This window comes from Primulina tabacum, chromosome 6, assembly GCF_025594145.1.
Source record: "Primulina tabacum isolate GXHZ01 chromosome 6, ASM2559414v2, whole genome shotgun sequence".
Lineage (NCBI taxonomy): Eukaryota > Viridiplantae > Streptophyta > Magnoliopsida > Lamiales > Gesneriaceae > Primulina > Primulina tabacum.
In genome coordinates this window covers 380,398-403,788 of record NC_134555.1, presented here as the reverse complement: position 1 = coordinate 403,788, position 23,391 = coordinate 380,398, and the positions used below count along the sequence as shown (strand labels likewise).

Sequence of the window (23,391 nt, the reverse complement as noted above, 5' to 3'; positions counted from 1 at the left end):
AATCGTAGCCAATCTTGACTGACCATTATTCCAACTTGATGCTAGAATGTGTTACTCGATGGGAAACTAGAGAATGAGGTATACAAGGATATTCTCTCAGGATTTGCGACAGAAGCAGTGAAACACAAAGTGTGCAAGTTAAAAAAGGCTTTGTATGGTCTCAAACAGTCATCTTGGGCCTGGTTTCATCGGTTCACAAGTGTGTTGACAAAAGAAGGATACTTACAATGCCAGGTAGACCACACGTTATTGCTAGAAATTAAAAGAGAGGTGGTGGATAGGAAATTCATTGCAAGTATATAGAAATCGAGGTTTGTGGAGTGGTTCATTTTACCTGCAGTTGGTCGGTCAAGGGGAATTATGATTATGTGGGATCCAAGGGTCATCGCAGTTAAGGATAACTTGATTGGGGATTTCTCGGTTTCAATTCATATTCAAAAAGATGCTCACAATGGTTGGTGATTTACTGCGGTCTACGGTCCATGCAAACCAAGATTAAGAAATAATTTTGGGATGAATTGGCCGGGTTGAGGATTTTATGTGGAGATAGATGGTGTTTGGGGGGAGATTTTAATGTGGTCAGATTATTACGAGAGAAATTTAATAGTCGATCACAGACTTCGAGCATGTCATGTTTTGATACATTGTTACAGGAATTGGAGTTGTGCGATCCACACTTACTGAATGGAAAGTTCACGTGGTCAAATTTAAGAGCTTCACCCAGATGTTGCAGATTAGACAGATTCTTGTTCATGGTGGGATGAGCTGAAATTTATCCATTTTATAGACGAACACTCTTGCCAAGAATCACCTCTGATCACTTTCCAGTGGTCTTTGATTTGGAAAAAAGTAAGTGGGTTCCGACGCCTTTTAGATTCGAGAATGTGTGGTTGAGGCATACAAGCTTTAAAAATTTGGCACAATCATGGTGGAACATCGAGGAGTTTCAAGGTTGGGAGGGATATATATTTATGATGAAACTCAAGGCAATGAAGGTGAGATTAAAAGATGGAATGAAAAGGTTTATGGGAGAGTGGAAATGAAATCAGCAGAGTTAACAAATAAAATCAGCAGGTTGGACGAATTAGAGAGTGAGGGTCGGGGATCGGAAGATGTATCGAATGAAAGAAAGCGAACGAAATTGTTGTTAGAAGAATTGATCTGTCGAAAGAATCAAATCAACTATCAAAAAAGCAAGGTCAAATGGATCACAGAGGGGGATCAAGACACAAAATTTTTCCACTCACTTTTAAACCAACGGAAGAGTAAAGCTACCATTGATAGGTTGGAAAGAAATGATGGGTTGATTACGACAGAGGAGGATGAAATTGTTTCCATTATTCTTCAGTTCTTTAAGGAATTGTACGGATTGCCAGACACAAAGTGTTGGGGTATTGAAGGAGTGGATTGGTGCCCCATTGAAGGATAATTAAGTCGAGAGTTAGAAAAACAATTTTCGGAAGATGAGGTCAAACACGCAGTATTTCAGTGCGACGGTTGTAAGAGTCCGGGGGCTGATGGATTTACTTTGGCTTTTTTGCAAGAATGTTGGGATATAGTCAAACGAGATCTAATGAAGTTTTTGATGAGTTTTTTCACAATGGAATCATAAATGGAAAAACTAATGAAACATATATTTGTTTGATACGAAAAATAGTGAATCAAACAAAATGAAGGATTTCAGACCAATAAGCCTCACAACAAGTTTGTATAAGATAATAGCAAAAGTCTTAACAGCAAGGATTAAGAATGTGATAGAAGATACTATATCCGAATCTCAGAATGTTTTTGTTAAGGGAAAAGACAAATCCTAGATTGTGGTCTTATAGCGAACGAATTGATCGAAGAGGAAAGGAGAAAGAAAAAGAGAGGATGGGTTTTGAAAGTGGATTTCGAAAAGGCTTGTGACCATGTCAATTGGGATTTTTTCTGGATTTTGTATTGATGAAAAAGGAGTTCGGAAGAAGATGGAGAAATTGGATCAAAGGATGTGTGTCGAATGTCTCATTTTCCGTAATGATTAATGGGAGGCCGAGAAAAAAATTTAGGGCGTCTAAAGGGCTTCGACAAGGAGACCCCATTGTCTCATTTTTTGTTCAATTTGGTAGTGGATGTGCTGGGGAGATTGATTGACAAAGCCAATGAAAGGGAATTTCATAAGAGGGATAGAGGTGGGTAGAGACAAGATAGAGAAATATCACATTCAGTTTGCGGATGACACACTTTTCTTTGTGAGGAATGACGATCATATCAGGTTCTTGGTGCAAGAGTGAGATCGTTTAGTGATATGTCTGGATTAAAAATAAACTGGGGAAAGAGTGCTTTGTTGGGTATCCACCGTGAACAAGGAGAAGTAGAATTATTAGCATAACAGTTGGGATGTGCTAAGGAGATATGGCCTATTAAGTACTTGGGAATGCCTTTGGGTGGAAATCCGTTACAAGTTTCATTCTGGGATCCCGTTGTGGCTAAGATGTCGAAAAAATTTGCAAGTTGGGAGAAAGTTTTCCTGTCAAGAGGTGGAAGATTAACATTGATATCATCGTTTTTAAATTCGATTCTGATATATTATATGTCTCTGTTTAGAGTGCCTAAAGGGAATAGCGGAAAAGATGAAGAAGATTTCAAAAAGCTTTTTATGGGACGGAGCGGATGGAGATGTACATAGTGACTTGCTCGCGTGGGATCATGTGTGCAAACCGAAGGAAAAAGGAGGATTGGGTGTTGGGAATATTATATTGAGAAACAAGGCCATGTTAGTAAAGTGATGGTGGAGATTCTCTGTGGAAGATGGGACATTGTGGAAGAAAATCATTGTAAGCAAATATGGGTTACAAGAAAATGGGTGGGATGTGGGGTTGGCAAGAAACGTCACGTTCAGGTGCCCATGGAAGTTTATTTCCCGATTATACCCGACTTTTAAGCAGAAAGTTTCTATTAAGCTGAGAGGAGCAAACAAGGCTAGATTTTGGGAGGATAGATGGTGGGGGGAAAATTACTTTTAAAGACCTTTTTCCCGCTTTATTTCAATTATCTAGAGTTCACAATATGTGTTAGATTTGATTAGGTTAGTTGAAGGGGTAGATGATGTTCTTGAGTGGAGGGGGGATTCTTCGGGAATTTTCTCAGTCAGATCTTTCTTCGAGTCGTTTTTCCCCCTTAATCGTTTTCCCGTTTTTCCTCTTTTCAAAGTTATTTGGAAAGTTCCCATTCCGAAAAAGATTCAGCTATTTTCTTGGATAGCAACTAAGGGTAAGCTACCGACCTCGGAGATAATTAAAAAAAGATGGCCCGCAATTGCTTTGTGTCCAAACTGGTGTGTGCTGTGTAGAAATGAAACAGAGACTCAGGATCATATTCTCATCCACTGTCCATTCACGCTCTCATTATGGGCTAGAGCTTTGCAAGAGCTTCGGTTGATTTGGATTATGCCGAAGTCAACAAAGGAACTATTCTCTATGGATTTAGGACGGCTAACTGGTACAAGGGGAAGAATTTTTTGGCAAGTTGTGCTACATTGCATATGCTGGACGGTATGGTTGGAAGGAAATCGAAGAATTTTTTATGACAATGAAGAAAATAAAGATACATGCTGGGAAAAAATTAAGATCAAGATTGCAACGTGGATCGCCACTTATGAAGACTTTAAGAATGTCTCCGTATTAGATTTATTGGGAGATTGGGATTATGTGTATCATTAAGATAGCATCGATATTGTGTTTCTCATTATGACGGTGGACTATTGGTCCACTCATGTACTATTTCTTATACTATTATTAATAAAATATCGTTTTTTATAAAAAAAATGTTGATGACATCGTTCTCAGCGGGAAACCATGAAACTGAAATGTCCCATATAAAAGATGTCATTTCAAGTATGGGGTAACCAAGTGACGTGGAGAAGCAAGTGAGTTTTGTTCATTTGTATGAGGTAACCAAGTGACGCGGAGGAGCAAGAAACAACTAGTTGTAGCCAGGAGCACTACTGAAGCTGAATTCCATGCTTTGTCCAATGGAATCTATGAAGGCATGTGGCTTAAAATGCTACTCAATGAATTGAAGATGGGGGATGGTCATCCAATTGAGATGATGTGTGAGAACCAAGCAGCCTTAAAGATTGCTAAGAATCTTGTGCACAACGACCGAACAAGCATTTGGAAATAGACAAACATTTTATAAGTGAAAAGGTTGATAAAATAATAGTTGATCTACACTATGTTCCCTCACACTTGCAGCTGACTGGGTCTTGACAAGCTCTCCATCGACCACACTTCAAAGAATTAAAGTCCAAGCTTGGCATGACAAACATGTACGTCAAGTTTGAGGGGGAATGTTGAAGATTGTTGAAGTTCTTGGATAAGATATTGAGTAAAGTTTAAACTAAGATTGGGTATTTTAGATTTGTAGGGATTTTCTGTTTTTGCTTATATAAACTTTAGTATGTATTATGTATTTTATTATCAATGAATAAGAGAGAATGATTTCCTTTCTTTATCCAGAAAATATACCAAACTTCATGGAATATTTCATTAGCAATTTTCATTTCTCTCCACAGATAGCAGCGGCTATTGACAATGAAACGGTTGTGCATAAATCTGTAGAAATATACAATGTGGATAGGGCAGTTTGTGGGCGTATTGCTGGTGTGATTGCAAAGAGATATGGAGACACTGGTTTTGCTGGGCAGCTAAATATTATGTAAAACAATTGCGCTGAACAGTTCTTATATTCAATCAATCTGAAACTTATGATGTAATTCTTATATTTATCTGCAGATTCAATGGAAGCGCTGGGCAATCATTTGCCTGTTTTTTGACTCCTGGAATGAATATCAGACTAAATGGAGAAGCTAATGACTATGTAGGGAAGGTAAGCTAATCCATTATCCGGATAGCTAATAGCACCTTTGTTACACGTTGGCGTTGGTATAGCAATGACACCATGAATATTACACGTTTTGCCGTAAAAAGATATGGTTATTTCTGGAAACTTAGGAATCCTTTCAGTTTTGAGATTTGAACTTATTTTGATCAGGAATCAGTTTCTAATAATTGCCTTAAAGTATAGAATTTCTACTCGTTCAACTCCGTTGTCTCAAGAAATGAACTCGATGATACCCTTTTTGTGGCAACTCTCTTCATTCTCCTACATTTTTTGTTCACATTGATGTGAAAACTGAAACTTTTCCTTTTTTTTCTTCAACGGAAATGCATTGAAATCTTGATACTATACTTGGTTTAGTATCTAAAAATACACTACGCTTTAAGGGTATGGCCGGAGGTGAATTGGTTGTGACTCCAGTTGAAAATACTGGGTTCACTCCTGAGGACGCAACCATCATAGGAAATACGTGCTTGTATGGAGCAACAGGTGGTCAGATCTTTGCTCGAGGGAAAGCCGGGGAACGTTTTGCTGTGAGGAACTCACTTGCTGAAGCTGTGGTGGAAGGCACTGGTGATCACTGTTGTGAGTACATGACAGGAGGTTGTGTTGTTGTCCTCGGAAAGTGAGTGTTCACTCTCTATATAGCTTCACATGATTTTAAATTTTGTCCATGAAACATTTCAAGATCCCGAGTTATACTCCGTGTTGCTTTTTCAGGGTGGGTAGAAACGTTGCAGCTGGTATGACTGGAGGTTTGGCCTACATCCTTGATGAGGACGATACCCTCATCCCCAAGGTTCATGATGTTTACTTTTTTTTTTCAACTTGGTAATGTATGTCACCTAAAAATTTATCATACAAATTTGGGTGAATTGCATAAAGCCGTTGTTTACTCTTTTGACGATACCATGAAAATTGGTTGCAGGTGAACATGGAAATAGTCAAGATCCAAAGAGTGGTTGCTCCAGCTGGCCAAATGCAGCTTAAAAGCCTCGTTGAAGCCCATGTTGTAAGTAAACAATTTCATTTTTTCCACGGCTCGTTCTTTGCCTTGGCATCATGTCAACAATGCCAACCCATTAAGTTTCATTGTGCGCACCTAGTGGTGCCACATCAGTGTTGCTGCCATTTTTTTGATTTAGTTCTCCCTCATATGTAGGAAAAAACCGGTAGCAGCAAAGGTGCGGACATTCTAAAAGAGTGGGACAAATATTTGCCACTGTTTTGGCAGTTGGTGCCCCCTAGTGAAGAAGACACGCCAGAAGCTTGTGCTGATTTTGAGCAGACATCTGCTGGAAAGGTCACTTTACAATCTGTTTGAGAAAAAAATGTTTCAAGCACTCTGAAAATCATTCAAATTCATTAGTACTTGCGGACCTGCATCAGTGGAAAAGTTGGATTCTCTTGAAAATTTCATCCTATCTTTTTGGAATGGTGCATCAGTCGGGATGGATTTGTGTTAAGGGATGTTTCTTAATGGTTGTTGGAGAGGTGGATGCATATAAATTGTAGTTCTCGGTCGCGTTTGATCGGCTGTACAGTGTTGCCGCAGAAAAAACAAGTATGTTGGCTAGCATGTTTTATAATAAAAGGGTGCATTTCTCAGTTTTTCCATGGCTTTTATTGTTGGGCAATTTGTTTACAATATTCGTTATAATATTTGAATGCATCTGAAAAAACTTCTATTCCTGTTTCTCTCGTGAGAAGTCTATTTTATATTGTGCTACTGCTAACTTCTTTCACGCGAACTCCATCTTGTGATATTTTTCATTAGAATTACAATTCCATATGCGATCGTGTGATACTTTAAAATATTAAGCAGTTCGACATCAATTAATGTAGACACACATACAATGTACACAATTAAAGTCAAAATTGAACAAAACTCTAGGTCGAATCTCACTTGCAAACATTTTTATGTGAAAGCTGGTTGTATAACATAAAGATTCCGTGCGATAGAAAGATTGTGTATTTCAGAGTAAATGTTGCATGTGGTGTTGTAACACTTAACACAACATATAGTAGAATAAGTCAACATACAAAACTTTACGTAATTAAATCAAATACAAAAATTATGCACAAGTGCACTTATTTGTGCACTGTTTTAGGACAAGACTTATTTGTGCAGTGTTCTAGGACAAGAGATTTACTAGAAAATACTTTTAGTTTACACAATATAATGCTAGTAAATAATGAAAAAATAACTCCCTTAACACAACAAGAGATCAAAGTACATCCAAAATATCTAGCACCAAAATAATCAAACAACTACGGATGCAAACTCTAAAAAGTCAAAATCTTGTTCAACGAAAACTCTCAACCAACAATTCAACGAAGTCTTGTGGTTAAGCTTCTTCAACATCCACGACAACACAGCAAAAACAACAACGAGCTGCACATAGGTTCTCCATTCGTTGCTATCTCTTTCTCTCATCGTCAAAAGTCTCTTTCTGAAGCCTCTATTCTTCGATATATATAACATCTTTAACCTACTCTATATTTTATGCACAATATTATTAAAAAATAAAATATAATCAAGGAATTAATTGTGTATTGCATGCCAATTACCAAGACATTTTTCCTTTCAATCTCTCACTTATTGCCTTTCTGGACAAAAGATGGAAAAATGTTTATCAACAGAACTCCTCCTGAGTTAAAGACATATCTTCTCATGAATTCAGCCAAGTTAGAGGAGAACACTAGACTTGAACACTTATTCATATATTTAATAACATCAAAACACTAACACCCGAACAGAACACTAACATAGAAGCTAACAACCAGATAGATAAACAACAGCAAATAAGGAACTGGAGAGATAAACAAGATAAACTAAGGAGTTGCATTGCCATCACTGATCTTATTCGTCCTGCTTCTGCACTATCTTCATTTTCTCTCATTTTTGTTGATGTTGCACCTTCTTCTTTTACTCCTGCAGCTTATTTTCCACTCTTTTGTTCATAATGCACTTTCACATTCAGAAGTAAGCGATATTCAGCTATCTGAGCTTCATAGTATGTTAGAAGTGCTTTAGCATTGGCAATTTGCTTCAGGCAAAAGTCAATATGGGCGTGTAGAAACGAGGGAGACAAAATGATATATCCGGAAGTGTGCATAGTAGATGTCGAGGCCGTGTTGCCAACCACAGGGGCAACACTAGCTTCAAACCACGAAAGATCGAACTTTCTATTCCCTTTGAAGTATGCTGGTGCAATCTTTAGTCGATTATTAACATTAGAGAGCTCTTCGTCCAAATTGCTAGTGTAGTACCCGAAAAACCAATATGCGTAGATATGTGCATAATTTCTATTATTTAATTTTAAATGATTATTATTTTAAGAATTTGTTGATTTAATTGCATTTAAATCATTTACGTTATTTTTAAGGATTTTAAATCGCGTATTTCAAAATTTAGCTTTTTAGATATATACGCGAGACCGGACCGGAGATAGGAAATCGGAGATGAATTTTATGATCCAAAAATATTCCTAAATTTATTCCGAGCTAAGAAATAATTTAATTTAATGAAATCAAGTGGAATTAAGTCTACTTTAATTAATTAATCACCAATTTCATTATAGGTTTCTTAATTTATCAAGATTATGCTTAATTAACCTTTTAATCAAGCTTATCTAAACTAAGATTCTACTTAGCAAAACTTAAACAAAATCCTACACTAATTGGGCAGCCAACTCTCGGCCATTTCTACTCCACACAATCCCAAACCATTTAACTCCCCCAACAACACAAATGACCCCATTCAACATGCATGTCCCCCCCTCCCCAACTTGACATCATTTACTCACCCATGCACCACCTTATTAACCACCAGCCTTCACCACCTTCTCCACTCCACCTAGCACGAAAATATCAGAGGTTTAGCAGCTCCCATTCTCGGCCAAGACAGCAACAATAACAAGGTTTCTTCATTTCCGTTGTCGTGTCTCCCGGTCCGACGTATCGTGTTGTTTATTGTAAAAACAACTTAAGGCATGTGTATTTTCTCCCTTTTTTCTCATCAATCAAGTGTATTACATATTTTTAGTATGATATATGTGCATGGTTTCGATTTTATAGCAAGAAACCACAAGAAATTGAGAACCATAGGCCATTCTCGGCCATCATGTGCAGGTCACGTTCCTTGCCTGTTTTGTTGATTTACATGTTGGCTCGGTTCCTAGGCTCCCAAGGCTGCTTATGGTCATGTCCTAGGGTGTGTTATGGTCAAGTTTGATCAAGGGTTCAAGCCCCAGAACCGTAAGTTAAGTGCTAAAAACAGTAGGTAAGAAACAAGTGTCACATTTGGGGTTCATTTGCTGTCAATGGGTTGTGTAGGATAGTGTTCGAGCCATGGCTGGCCTATGGCCGGTAGCCATGGCTAGGACCCTTCCCTAGCAAGACTAGGACGTGGTCAAGTTGGCCCTAAGTGGCTTGAGCCATGTCCCAAATCGTTTGGACAGAAACAACTCAGGTTGGTCGCGTTTGATAGTAGCAGTTGCGTGGGTGGTTTGTTGTTGTTCTATGGGTTTGTATGGCTCATGGTTGGTCAAGGGCCTTTAGCCATGACTCATACAACACCTTAACATGTCTAGCATGGACCATGGTTAGCCTCATAGCCATTGGATCCATTATTTGACAGCAATCAAACTAGGAAGGTCATGGTCCCATGACAGTAAGCTCTCGGGTGGTTCTTGTTTTGTTCTAAGGTGGTTGGTTGGTTCTTGGTTGGCCTAGGGCCCTTAGTCATGGACTAACCAATGCCTCAACATGTCAAGAAGGTGTTGTGACCACTGGTTCGAGCCATGGTCAGGTTTTAATAGCCATTTTGACAGCAAGTGACAAGCTGCTCCAGTGTGTGTTCTCGGCAGCAGTGAGCTTCGGCTCTTGAGTCTTGTTCTTGGTTGGCCTATGGCCATTAGCCCTGGACTAAGACATGCCCAAATGTGTTACGGAGGTTGTGTTTTTATCAGTTCGTGATTTGGTTAAGTTTAGAAGTCGTACGAGAAATTACGGTGTGAAGTGCCAAAGTGACACTCGTAAGAGCGTCTCACGATTTTGGTTCCTTTGCACCTTAATTCATATTTCCAGTAACATTTTGTGTAATTACAGTAAGTTTAAGCATATTTTGATCATGGCTAGATGTTGGTTCGATGTTGGTTCGGGTTGGTTCGGAGCCATGGTTGAAATTAGAGTTCATGGTCTAGTTTGGCTCGGTTTTGATGCATGCATGGCCGTATCTCATCAATTTCATTGATTGTGGTTCGGAAATGATATTTTATTGTTGTGCATTACATTCGATAACTTATTAAGTTGGTCAAATATGGTTCGAGTATCAAGTCGTTCGGAAGTCCCTAAGTCACTGTACTTCATTCGGGTGCATTTTAGATCAAATTAGGGTTCCATGAGTCCCACGATAATTTACGCAGCAAGCCTGGGAAACGATCCAACTAAGCCAAGCATAAGGGTTGTAAGTATATTTACGTGCAAAATATGAAAATGCTTTATTTTTGAGATATGCGATCTGTCTTGTGGCCATTTATGTTATGGGTTTAGAAGCCGACGCACACAGTCGGGGACCTCTCCAAGTAGTATGGGTTTGGAAGCCGGGATGCGTGACCGGGGACCTCTCCACCCGGTGACTTACGACCAGTTTAGGATTATGTACGGGTACAGACATCCAGTCCAAGGGCTGTGATGATCTCTACCGCCCAGTATACTGTGGATTTAGTCTGATCAGGCGATTATATTATGGGCCACTTTCTTTGACACATTATTTCTACAGAAAATTACGATATGATATGATATGGCTCGTAGTGAGCAAAACTTTTACGTACGATTTTTATGATATGCACGTATCTATATTTACTCATGTTTATGTTATCACGTTATGATTCAGTTTACGATATTTTTACGTTGCATGCGATCTTATTACGTATTTATTTGTTATTCACGATATATGCATGCTGGGTCTTTAGACTCACAAGACTTGATTGATGTAGGTACTGACGATGCCACGTTTAGTATTCAGTTTTATGTTCAAACTCTTGTTATAACTTTTATTCATTTTAAGTTATTGTTTAAAACATTATTTAGTTTCCGCTGCTATGTTTATGTTTATTTTACGAAAATTTTTATACGTTGCAAGTTTATTTATTTAAAGAGAAAATTTTTAATAATTTCGCAAAAATTTTGAATACGAAATACGGGCCCTCACAGCTAGTAAAGCCATGTGACTCCGAAATTCCATTGATAAGCGAGGAAAATGGCTCAGTCTGCAAACATCAGCACACTCTTGAACACGGGCTTTCCAAACTTGAAGCAGGTACTCCCAGTACATATGGAGAACATAACAAGGGTGCTATTCTTGTTGATCGAGCAAAACTTACACTGTAAAATCCTTAGTAAAAATTTATAATATTTAAGCTCGAAATAATCGTAAGTGCACGATGTCAAATAATAATATAGTGTACGAGAGTACGAGTATCATTCTCACAGAGACAGTTTTATACAATTATTATTTTCAACTATTCAACTTCTAGCAACGATAATTAGATTGATAGTTAACTACTGAAATGACGCAACTAATAACTAACTACAATATTCAAAAATTAAATGGTTTATTAAAATGATTAATTAAAATTCCATGACAAATGAATTTGTTGGAAATTCTGGTTCACCTACCCCTCCCTAATTTAATCAATTAACCTCGACAATTATTTACGCTTTTGACAGGATTTCCTACACAATTCAACACGCTTTCTCGAGCTGTGCAAAACTAATTCCACTCAGTAAAGTAATTAAATCTCTTTAATTATTTATCAAAGGTGAATTGCATTTCGGTCTATGAAATCCCCTAGATTTCGACCCTTAGTACTATAACTATCAACATGTACCCAATTTCATATTTCTATTTAAATTGTAGATCCAGGAACTATGCTACCCGTTCCTAGCACAAGTTATTCTCTCGAATCACTCGCGATATGGGATTATTATTAAAGTTAGCTACGCTTTAATAACGCAATGAACATAATAACATACTCAAACATAAAATAAACGTCGAATATTAATGCATTAAACCAAATATTCGGGGTAGGATCCCCTTAATCCCAAAAAATATAAAAGTTTAGCTACTAGAATTCATAGTACAAATAAGCAAAAGAATATTTAAACGATGAATTCTAAATTAAAAATACAAGATTTGAAGAAAAACGCGAAGAACGATGCTTGGAATCTCGATAATCTTCAACTTCAAGCTCCTCTCTTCTCCAAAGCTCCTTGGTGGCTGCAAAATCCGGTCCCCTCAAATTCCTCCCTAAAAAACCTTTCATAGCAGTCATGGGCTCCAAAATAAGGAAAAAAATCGACCCTATAATCTTTCCAAAAATCAAATGCGCCCGGGCGGTTGTTTCTCGTAAATCTGCTTTTATTTTTCTCATCGATGCGCGCGGGCGCAAATAAGTTTCCGCCCGGGCGGATATCTTTCGGTCTTCTTCTCCAATCCATATCTTGCAGGTGCTCGGGTGGTTGAAAGTGTTGGCCCAGGAACCTATTTCTCTCACTTTGATCAATTCTCTTCTTTTTATTCACGAATTGCCTGCATTTTCAAGCATGAGATATATGAGCAACTAAAAAACATAACATATGACAAAATACCACAAAATGCATTCAATCTAAACAATATGTACAACGTAACGAGACATCACATAACATGAAAAACATGTAAAATCCACCGATATCACTTGTCACCATTGTTATATTTGTTGAATGAGTCCAAATACGGATGACCGTTTGTGCAACACTGAATAAAAAGAAGTTAAGTTTGCTGCTGACATCCTATTTTAATGTTCCGGAAAGAGCTGAGTTAGTCCTCCTATGAGGACAACAGTTATGTCATTGATATCCGGAGACAATCCTTCTTCATCTTCAGCAGAAATATTGTAGAAATCATTGATCACAGTTGGATTAAATTTATACACTCTGTCACTGACGAACACTTGTCCATATTTTGATGATCTCTCATCACCCATACAGGATGAGAGATTTATGAAGATTTCCAGAATTGGCTTGTGGCAAAAAGGTGCCACTGCTGTCACCATTGACAGAAGACCTCGTTTCTTGAGAAACAAGGTTAGATTTTGCCTCCCGTATGCATCTACATTGACATTCTTCTGTTCGATTAATCCACGATTGATGTACATGGGCCATAGAGACATAGCGAATTCAGAGTGAAATTTTGTAGAGAATGACTCACTCAAGTCATAATCTTCAGTATCGAAGTTGTCCACATTGTTGTCAACATCATCCTCAACACCGTGAGAAGCCTCATCAGAATCGCTTTCCTTATCATCACTGTCATCAGTACCATCACCTTCATGATCATCAGCTTCAGTTGCATACTTTTCTGAGTCAGAGACATCAAACTTTTATGGGCGATTTTCATCAAATTCTTGGATCATCTCATCATCAGGTTCTTCAACCTCAGAAGATGCTTTCTTGAAGGCTTTATCATTTTTCAGTCGGAGAAGGAATGTAGCAAGGGATTCTTCGTCCTCAGTAAGATTGCTTTGTCGTTTAGACACTACAATTTCATCATCAGAGTTAGAACTTTTATATGTTGCAGCGGACTTTGGTCGAGCCACCAACTCGAGATATTCATCATCCATGGTTGTTGTGAAACTGGAAATACATGATTCAGAACCTCAAAGGCAGGCAAATTTGTTTACTGCAGTAACATTGCTCGATTCACAAGGGGCAATTGTCTCGAGGAGTACTGGTTCACGATCACTCACAACCAATTGAAGTGGATTTTTCTTGTTGGTCGGTGTTGTCACACAATGTGAAACACCAGATGCCCCAGCCATTTTGCTTCTAATATCTTGATGATCGTGACTGGTGCTTGACATTTTTCTGAAGAAGAGATGCGTGAAGATCAAATAAGGCAAGCAAAAGCAAAATAAGGATAAAAAATTGAGAGTAGATAATAGCAGTGAGCATGTGAACGAGGAATAAATTAAGGGGGATAAAAATAACAGCTCATTCATAGCAATAACGATAACAAAATCAATTCCCGCATAATCCATTCGTATTTCTTAATAGAATCTCATCTTGCATCTCAACAGTAATGGGGCTTGATGCAAGTAAATTTCAAATTAACCATATTTAAATTCTTTTTAGGCTCAAAACCACTAATACACTAGAAATCACTGAAAGGGGATCGGTTACGGGTGCCCGAAATGCGCAACGGAAATTTAAAAAATAATTTACAAGAGCAAAACCCAAGCAGCCCTCACTTAGTGTATAGCAAATATCATAAAACACAAAAATGTCATACATAGAGTGTTTTAGAAATATACCTATCAATCACAAGGATTGATGTTTTGGCTCCAACTAAGTTGTAAACAACTTAACTCTTAAAGGTAGACAATCTACAAGCTTCCAACACCACTCCTTGCTCAAATAGACTCCTTCCTTCAAAATTAGGTTCCACCACTAACAAGATAGATCTACTCTAATTTTGCAGTAGAAATAATTAGAGCATTTTTTTTTTAGAAGTGTATATTTTCTTCAACATTTGAAGAAGCAAAAATGAAGAATAATGAAGGGGAAATTTTCGGCCATGGCGAGGTGGAATGAGAGAAAGATGACTTTTATTGGTTGTGTAAAAAGTTAAAGTGTATCCCAAAGGCATGCATGCCATTAACTCAAAAAGTTGCCTTCAACCCTTCACCTCCCAAGCATGCAATATTATTTGAGCTTGTAACAATTACAAAGCTCATGAACTTTAATTTGGATGTCTCAAAAAAATTTGAGATCAATTAAACCTTACTTGAATTTACTCAAGCCCACTAGTTGAATAATTCATATTGGGCTCTACAAGGTCCAATGTTATTTAATTAATTCAACACTTGAATTAATTTAATTATTTGAACTCTACTAGGTCCACTAGTGTTTAATTAATTCAACATTTGAATTAATTTAATTTAGTCCATAATAATGTTTATGAAATCACAATTTTCAAATACATTATTTATTTGAGCCAACTTTTAATTTAGGAACACTACCGCAAATTAAAAGTTACATTCCCCATAATCCTCTTATAGAAGTCATACTTCTATTTTTCTTTGTGCTTATAAACTCCTTTATAAGACGTTCAACACATTGAACTATTTTTACTTCTCAACGGGATCTAAAAGGTTAGCACTTGTGTGACTCTCAATAGTTCAATGATACAACTAGCCGTGAGTTCACATCTCAATGTCATTCGGGACTAAACATGTCTTTATATGAGCATACCCCAGTTGCCTCATTCTTATTTATCAACTCCTTGATAATAAGAACATCAGAACTCAAGTCTGATAGTACCCAACCAATCATGTTAAACGCCTAACAGCATCGCTTACATGATTCCCTAGGTATCAAATGATAGTGCCTGCAAGAACCATTCTATTATAGTTAGCATACAAGTACGGTCTCTTCATCTCATATATCTCGATCGATTCGACAACTATTGGTATATTGAGAGCTGTCAAAGAATTGATATTATGTGTCATTTCGTAGTTGCATTGATGATGTAATCAAAGAAACTCATTTCTTAATTACCACCAACACTCTGATAAGAGATTTCAAACTACATACACATGAGATCACATAGGATATCCATACCCGAAGGTAAGTGGTGAATCCCCAACTACAATGCATAGACTCCTATACGTTTCAACAGAATACCCAACCTTGCCACATGATGACCCCATATGAGTCGATAAACAAGTCAAAGTGCAATTCTAGTATATAGAGTCACAATGTTGTCCCGGGTCATAAGGACTAATGGTGTACAACCATAAACTAGGATGTTTCCACTCGATAAGTGAGAACCACTTGGAAAGTTCTTTATAGAGGGTTGTTCAGTGCACTCTACAAGGAGCACCTATCTACATGCTTGGACATCACAATGTCCCCTACCAATGAAACATGGTACTCACATCGCAGATAGTAGGTCTCAAACTCGAGCGGCCTTTATCCTTCTTAGCAGCGGCTGAATCGACTAGGAACTGTTTAGAATATACAATATTCCAAATATGAGTTTCATGATACTCATCATATGAGCATCTCATATTATTTCTACTATTTGTATATTCAAAGACTTTATCTATGCAACTAGTATGAGTATACAGATAAAAATGTGCGAAAACAATAATTTCAAATATTATTAAAATACAGATTGTTTGTACATAGAGTTTCATCATGAACCATCGGCCAACACTTGGCTCGACGAGCACCTACTCTAACAATCACGAATATACAAAATTGGGAAGATAGTTTTCTCCATATGTCTCAAATTGAATAATGATAGCCCACTGAACAAGAGAAAATCACATAAACATTAATATGCATATCTTAATTATTCCTAAAATATGATGTAAATAAGAAATAAAGCATGTTATATGATAAAATTGTGAGGTATTTGTACTTGGTATTGAAAACATCTCCTAGAAACACTCTTAATCTTGAAAATGATTTTAAGTTATTTTCTCCTGCACACTCTTAGGCTATTTAAATTACATTTTGATTCAAAAGTGGTAGCTCTCGAACTAAAAAAAAAGTCTTAGTTGGACTCCCATAAGTAGTTTTTTCCATTTTTTCATATATTTGGACTCAGAAGTAGTAGCTCTCATATTAGAAGAATAGTTTTCATTGGACTCCTCTAGGTAATTTTTTCATATTTATGTTGGCTAGACCTTTTTTATTATTATTTGACTCTAATTTTTCCAATTCTTTTTTCACATGGGACATGATCATGGAATGCACGAATATCTCTCAACTAATTTGTGATTTAGTTAGTGTACATATCATGCCCAAGAGCATTGATTGAAATTTTTTAAGAAAGACTATAAGCACATCAGAAAATGGCCATCACACACAAACAATACACAACACAAGATTAATGATTAAATGCAATATGTCTAATGTTCTACAATTGCATATGCATGTTTTCATAGATATTCCAATATCCATAACAAGTAACAACACTGGTGAGTGATTATTATGTACACAACCTCATAGAATTCGTAAGATTGAAAAATCTCTCGAAACCTAATGGTTTCGTGAAAATGTCTGTCAATTGGTCGTCAATTCCAATAAATTCCATATAGATTATTCTTTTTTCAAACAAATCTCGAATAAAGTGATGTATAATGTCAATGTGTTTTGTACGAGAGTGTTGTACTGGATTATTATTATTTTTGAAATTTCAATTAAACTCGTATGACCACAGTATACAATGAGAGTCTCATTATGAAAATCGCAGTCCTCTACCATTTGGTTCATCCATAAGAGTTGTGAACAGCAGTTACCAGCTGCCTCGTATTTAGATTCAGTATTTGAAAGTGACACAATTTTTCTTTCTACTATACCGTGACACCAAGTTATTTCTTAGGTAGAAACATTCTTTAGTGGTTTTCTTTCTATAATCTATATCTTCAGCCCAATTAGCATCACTAAACCCAACTAAATTGGTGTTTTTTTCCTTTGTGCACCAATCCTAGATCTAAAGTTCCTGATATGTATCTCAAATACGTTTCACAGCTTTCAAATGAGTGATTTTAGAAATTTCTTTGTACTCATCACATAAACATACACTAAATATTATGTCAGGGCGACTGACTGCCAATGATGATGCAGTAAAAAGTGTTGTCAACACCTTTAGCAACATCGTCCTCACACAATTTTTCATTAGACCCCATGGGATTTTTCATGCGCTTAGTGTGTTCATTACATTATTTTTTCACCATATTTTTTGCATACTTGCTTTAACATAGAAAAATTCCATCATATAATTGTTTGATTTGTTGTCTAAGAAAGAAGCTTAATTATCCTATCATGCTCATTCCAAATGTGGAAGACATACATTCAACAAAATGATCAATATGTTTATGAGAAAAAGCACCAAAGATTATATAGTCCATGTAAATTTGACATATGAGTATATCATCCTTCAATGTTTGAATAAAAAGAGTTTTATTGACCTTACCTCGTTTGAAGTCCTATGTTAAGCTGATATTCAATCAGCCTACTATATCATGCATGTGAAGACTACTTCAGTCCGTAAAATGCTTTCTTTAACTTGTAAACATGGTCCAAATGATGTGGATCATCAAATCCCTTTGGTTGGTTCACATATGTTTTCTCATTTAAAATGAAATTTAAAAATGCGCTTTTCACGTCAATTTGATAAATATTATTTCCTGGGTGATATGAAACGGCAAGCAACAGATGAAATGACTCAATGCGAGCTATAAGAGCAAAGATTCCATCAAAATCAACCCCCTAAATATGTGTATATCCTTGAGCAATCAATCAAACTTTATTTCTAACAACATTTCCTGACTCATGAGTTTTGTTCATAAAATACATTTAGTTCCGATAACAGTGTCATGTTTGGGTCTTTGGACTAAATCACACACATCATTTCGGGAAAATTGTTATAGTTCATCATACATAGCATTAACCCATAATTCCATCCTTTAAGGCTTCATTAACATTTTTTGGATCAATGTTGGAAATAAAACATTAACATCTTAATGTTGGAAATAAAACATTAATATCTTACCTGACAGTATACGAAGTCATTCATACTAGCCCAATAATCTTCCAGTAGTCAAATTTCTCCTTCCGTCGAGTTTTCAAATCTCGGTGCGCATCCCTATGATTTGGGACGATGGATGATTTTTCAGGATTTTGCTAGGAATGTCCTTCCCATTATTGTTCGCGCCATAATCATCATCCGGCGTTTCATTAATTTGATGATCATACTAATATTTGGTTAATCTCAGTAGAGGTGTTGTTCGGGTCTGACAACATCTGTGTTTACCAGTGGCACAAATACTTCCAGTAGCTCATCTACGTCCTTCTCAATTGTCTTTCCTGCCAGATCATGGTCGGTTCTTATTTTTTCAACCCTCAAATTGTGGATATTGGTAATCCTTGAAAATAATTTCTTAAATGCATCAAAAGTATCCGATTTTTTTATAAGAAAACTTATCCATGTCCATCTACACATACAAATTAATTTTTTTTACCTCTCAAGTTTGCCACTTCCATCGGACCAACAAGATCCATTTGTAACTGTTCAAGGCAGTGTGTTGTGCCCAAGTGTTGCAACACCTGATGTGGCACTCGTGTTTTCTTGCATTTTTAACATTCCCCGCAAACATACAATATTCTAGAGGTCAGATTAGCTCGCACGACAATTATTTTACCAAATTCTTCAATGCCTTGAAGTTGGCATGTCCCAACTTTTCATGCCACAAATTGAGTTCATTTACATTTGTATGTCTGCAAGTGTGTTCCTCTCCTAGTTGATAGCAGTTGTCGGCATATCTTTTTCCAGTCATAATGAACACATTAACTTTATCAAAAACTTCACAAGTATATTTTATCAAACTTAACATGTAAGTCAACATCACATGATTGAATATGCTTATTAAGTTGGAATTAATTCCCTCGACATGAAGCACATTGTGAAACTTAGGGAGCCCATATACATTCAGTGTTCTTTTTCCAGCAATCATTCCTTTTGCACCACCTCCATATGTCACTCGGTCACTCTTTAGTTCACCATAATAAGTAAGGTGCTCCTTCAAACCTATCATGTGATGTGAGCACTCACTATCAAAATATCAAATACATGCAATGTTATTTCTTTACGAGGTATAAATAACAGTGAAACGAATTTCAGTCTTAGGTACACAAATCTTCTTCACAGAATTTCTTTTGGTGGTGGTACTGCAGTTGGTGTTGTATGACACTTTGTGCATTTGGTTATCTTCCCAGTTCATGTAGTCTTATCTAAGCTTGAAATAGTAGGGCTTGATATGATCAGGTTTAAAACAGTAGTGATATACAAAACGACGTCTCCTTTGTTTAGGCTTTTCTACATTATCTTGTCTCTATGTCGGAAGGCCTTTGACCGTAGGTATGGCCTTTAGTGAAATAGAGGCATCAACACTTTCTTTCACAAAAACAGTTAGTTATGACCTAGAGTTGGACGAATCTCCAATTTCAAACACATTGTATTGAATCTCATACTAGCTTTGCTATCATTTCCCTTGTACAGTTTCTGTACACCTTCGAGAATAACATTTTCTTCATCAACTTCTTGGGTTTTCAGATTGCTTGAATCATGGAGGTTATCACATTAAGATAAATCGAGCTTAATGAGTTTGGCGAGGTGTTCATCTCAAAGGTTCGAAGGGAGCTTATCAATTCATCTTGTCCAAGCTTACTTGTGTCTCGTGCTTCATCTATAACGCATATCTTGATATTGAAGCGTTCTGGGAGTAATTTTAGAACTTTTTCCGACCAATCTCTCATTTGAAATCGGATGACCAAGATTAAAAACTTCAGGTGAAAATTTCAAGAGGACGACGATTATAGATAGTAATTGTCTTGGTTTCTTCCATTCTCAGATTTTCAAACTTGGTGGTTGGCATCCTTAGCTTGGTTCTTCGCACGCTTTCATAACTTTCACAGTGTTTTTGAAAGATTTCTCGTGCATCCTTACCAAAGACATAGTTGGTGATTAAACTAAACATATTGTCAAAAGAAGAGAAAAGGACATTAAGTGCATTTGAATTAAAATTCAAGATTTGAAATTCATCAGTCATCCATGCATTTTCTGGTTTAATCAAATTGTCATTATCTTCATCAACAGTCTTAGATGGAGTCCAAACATCGATAACACGTTGTCATACATTTTCTTCAATAGATTTATGTATACCCTCATTTTGACTTTACAAAGGACGTTGTTGGATCCATTCAGAACTGGTGCTCGGAATGCCGTGTTGACAAGTGGGACTTCCATGGTACTTTTTCTTTCTGCTAAACAAAAATAACTAGAATATCACATAGTAACATCAAGTGTCCGCTTTGATATCACGTTAAAGGTGGTTGTTTAACATAAAAGTATTGTGTAATAGATGGATTGTGTGTTTCAGAGTAAGTTTTGTGTATGGTGTTGGAGCACCTAACACAACATGCAACGGAATAATTCAAAACACAGAACTTTACGTAAATAAATCAAGACATAAATAATTATACACAAATGAACATACTTGTGAGGTGCCTCAGAGCAAAAGATTAACTAGAAATTGCTTTCAGCTTACACAAAAACAATACCAGTGAATAACGAAAACTAACTCCCTTAACACAGCAAGGGATCAAAATGCATCCGAAATATCTATCACCCAAATAATCAAACAACTATGTATGTGTACACTATGAACATGAAATCTTGTTCAACTCTCAAATCTCAACCAACAATTCGTGTTGTAGTCAAGCTTCTTCAATATCCGTGGCAACACAACAAAAACAGCGACGAGCTACACATGTTATTGGTTCTTCTTTGCTCTCTCTTTCTCTCATCGTCTAAAGTTTCTTTCTACAACCTCTATTCTTCAATATATATAACATCTTTAACTTATAGATTATTCATTGAATAGATGGCTACAAAACATGGAAACTATAGTGTCATTTAGTAATAAACTCTTTCAAATTAAAAAAAAAAATCATATCTCTATCTAATATAAATTTTATCATAAATAACATTATTTTAGAAAGACAAAACTCTATATAGAAAAATTTGATGTTGTAATACTTTTATTTTTCCATTAATTAAATTTGAAATAAAGCATTTTGAATGATTTCGTATAAACTGTGAAATTACATATTTTTTTCTTTGCTTTTTGTTGTATAAGTCGACATTATTAACCTTTTGCTGTTTCTAAGTAATTTTGTTAACGATTCTCAATTCGTAAATTAGATTGTCAAAAACTACTAAAAATTATAATTAAATTTCTTAATATCCATAAATATAATATAAAACACGAATAAAAATTTAAACTAATATAAACTAAATGGTTGTTACTATTATTTTATTTTAATAGACGCATTACTTTAAATTTGTTTCAAATCAAAAGATGTTTCATTATTTTTTTTATAATTTATCAAATATCTTCTTAGTTTTTTTATAAAATAAAAAATTTAATTTATTTTAATTAATCCTAATATCCAATAAAAAGAAATATGAAGATTAATAATCGTAGTACACTAAAATATGAATTTAATCACTAGAAGATATATTTTATATTTTGTAGAAATAATATAAAATAATTGAAGACTTTTATTTTTATTTACTTTACATCTTGTTGAGTTAAACGTTTTGACAGCCCAAAATTATTAAAATATTGTGAATAAAAAAAATCAACCAAATTTTGTTATACTCCTAGTTTTTAAAGTCATAAATAACTTTTTAAATTTGGATTTTTTTTTGTTATCATATAAATATATTACATTTATTTTTTTGGTGAATCAATATTTTATCGTAAAAGAAAGTAATGCAATGTATGGATCAAGAAAAAAAAGGAAAGTAATTGATGGTGATAATCTTGTCAAATAAAATTAAAGCGTAAATATCATTATCATATATATATATATAAAATCATGTGAGAAGATTTCACGAGTCAATTTTTGGATTTCTGATTTTGTTGCATCCAGCTTAAATATTCTGTACTTTTTAGTTCCGTTAATATTTCGGCTATTTACTCCGTGAAATAATTAAAAAATTACTTGCAGGGTTGAATAAAGAAAGAATAAAATATATATATATATATATTTTTTTAATGTAAAGTTAAATTGCCAAATCTAAAAGCTTGGCGGACCACTCCTGGGAATTACGGATACAGATGAATCTGTATCATATTAAATGGCACCTCCTTTATTTAATACTTAATTAAAATTTTCCTTGACTTAATAATTCTCGATTTTGATATATTTTTGGTGTTCGATTCAATTTTTCATTTGATATATAATGTAATTACCAATAGGATGATGCTTTGAAATATATATAAAGCGTTTTGCCCGATAATTTCCTATAATATGCAAAATTCCTCTTATCACATTTTTTTATATATTTATCATTGATTTCCTTCAAGAAGCTAAGCTCCTTTTTGTTTTATATAAAACAATTAATAAAGTTTTTATAATTTATTCGGGAGATGTTTCTTTCTAGGAAACAATCATCTTGAAAATAAATTCAGAAAATACTTTAAATATTAAAATTTGTTTCTTTCCCCGAAATTGAAGATGAATGTGTGGACCTCTGACCATTAATTGGATCCATAATTATTCAAATTTACGACCAATTAAAAAGACACTGAATCAACCTTAAATATGAATGAAAATAGTTTTTACCTATAAAAAATGAGAAACAATCAACTTTTAAAATGAAAACTTCATATAATGTCATATATTTTTTTGTAGGCAAGGGGTTTTTTTTAAAAAAAAAAAATTATCGTGTCTTACAGATGTTGAAAGAAATTTGATATATATATATATATATATATATATATATATATATATATATTATTTCAAATGCCATATAAAAATTATATATAAAATCCAAGTAGTTTTGAGGAGCGGTACAGGGAATTTTTTTCAAGCTAACATCTCAAA

At 35.4% G+C, this 23,391-nt stretch overlaps 1 protein-coding gene across 1 annotated transcript in view; it reads left to right on the top strand.

The window, feature by feature from the left end:
• The window catches only part of LOC142548405 (ferredoxin-dependent glutamate synthase, chloroplastic-like), a 34,648-nt gene extending 28,141 nt beyond the window's left edge, over nt 1-6,507 (top strand). Inside the window, exons 28-33 of the mRNA XM_075656697.1 lie at nt 4,556-4,698; nt 4,776-4,869; nt 5,268-5,506; nt 5,602-5,680; nt 5,810-5,893; nt 6,044-6,507. Of these exons, the coding sequence (XP_075512812.1) occupies nt 4,556-4,698; nt 4,776-4,869; nt 5,268-5,506; nt 5,602-5,680; nt 5,810-5,893; nt 6,044-6,205 (801 nt within the window). The 3' untranslated portion in view covers nt 6,206-6,507. The remainder of the gene's footprint in view (nt 1-4,555; nt 4,699-4,775; nt 4,870-5,267; nt 5,507-5,601; nt 5,681-5,809; nt 5,894-6,043) is intronic.
• The last annotated feature ends 16,884 nt before the right edge of the window (nt 6,508-23,391 follow it).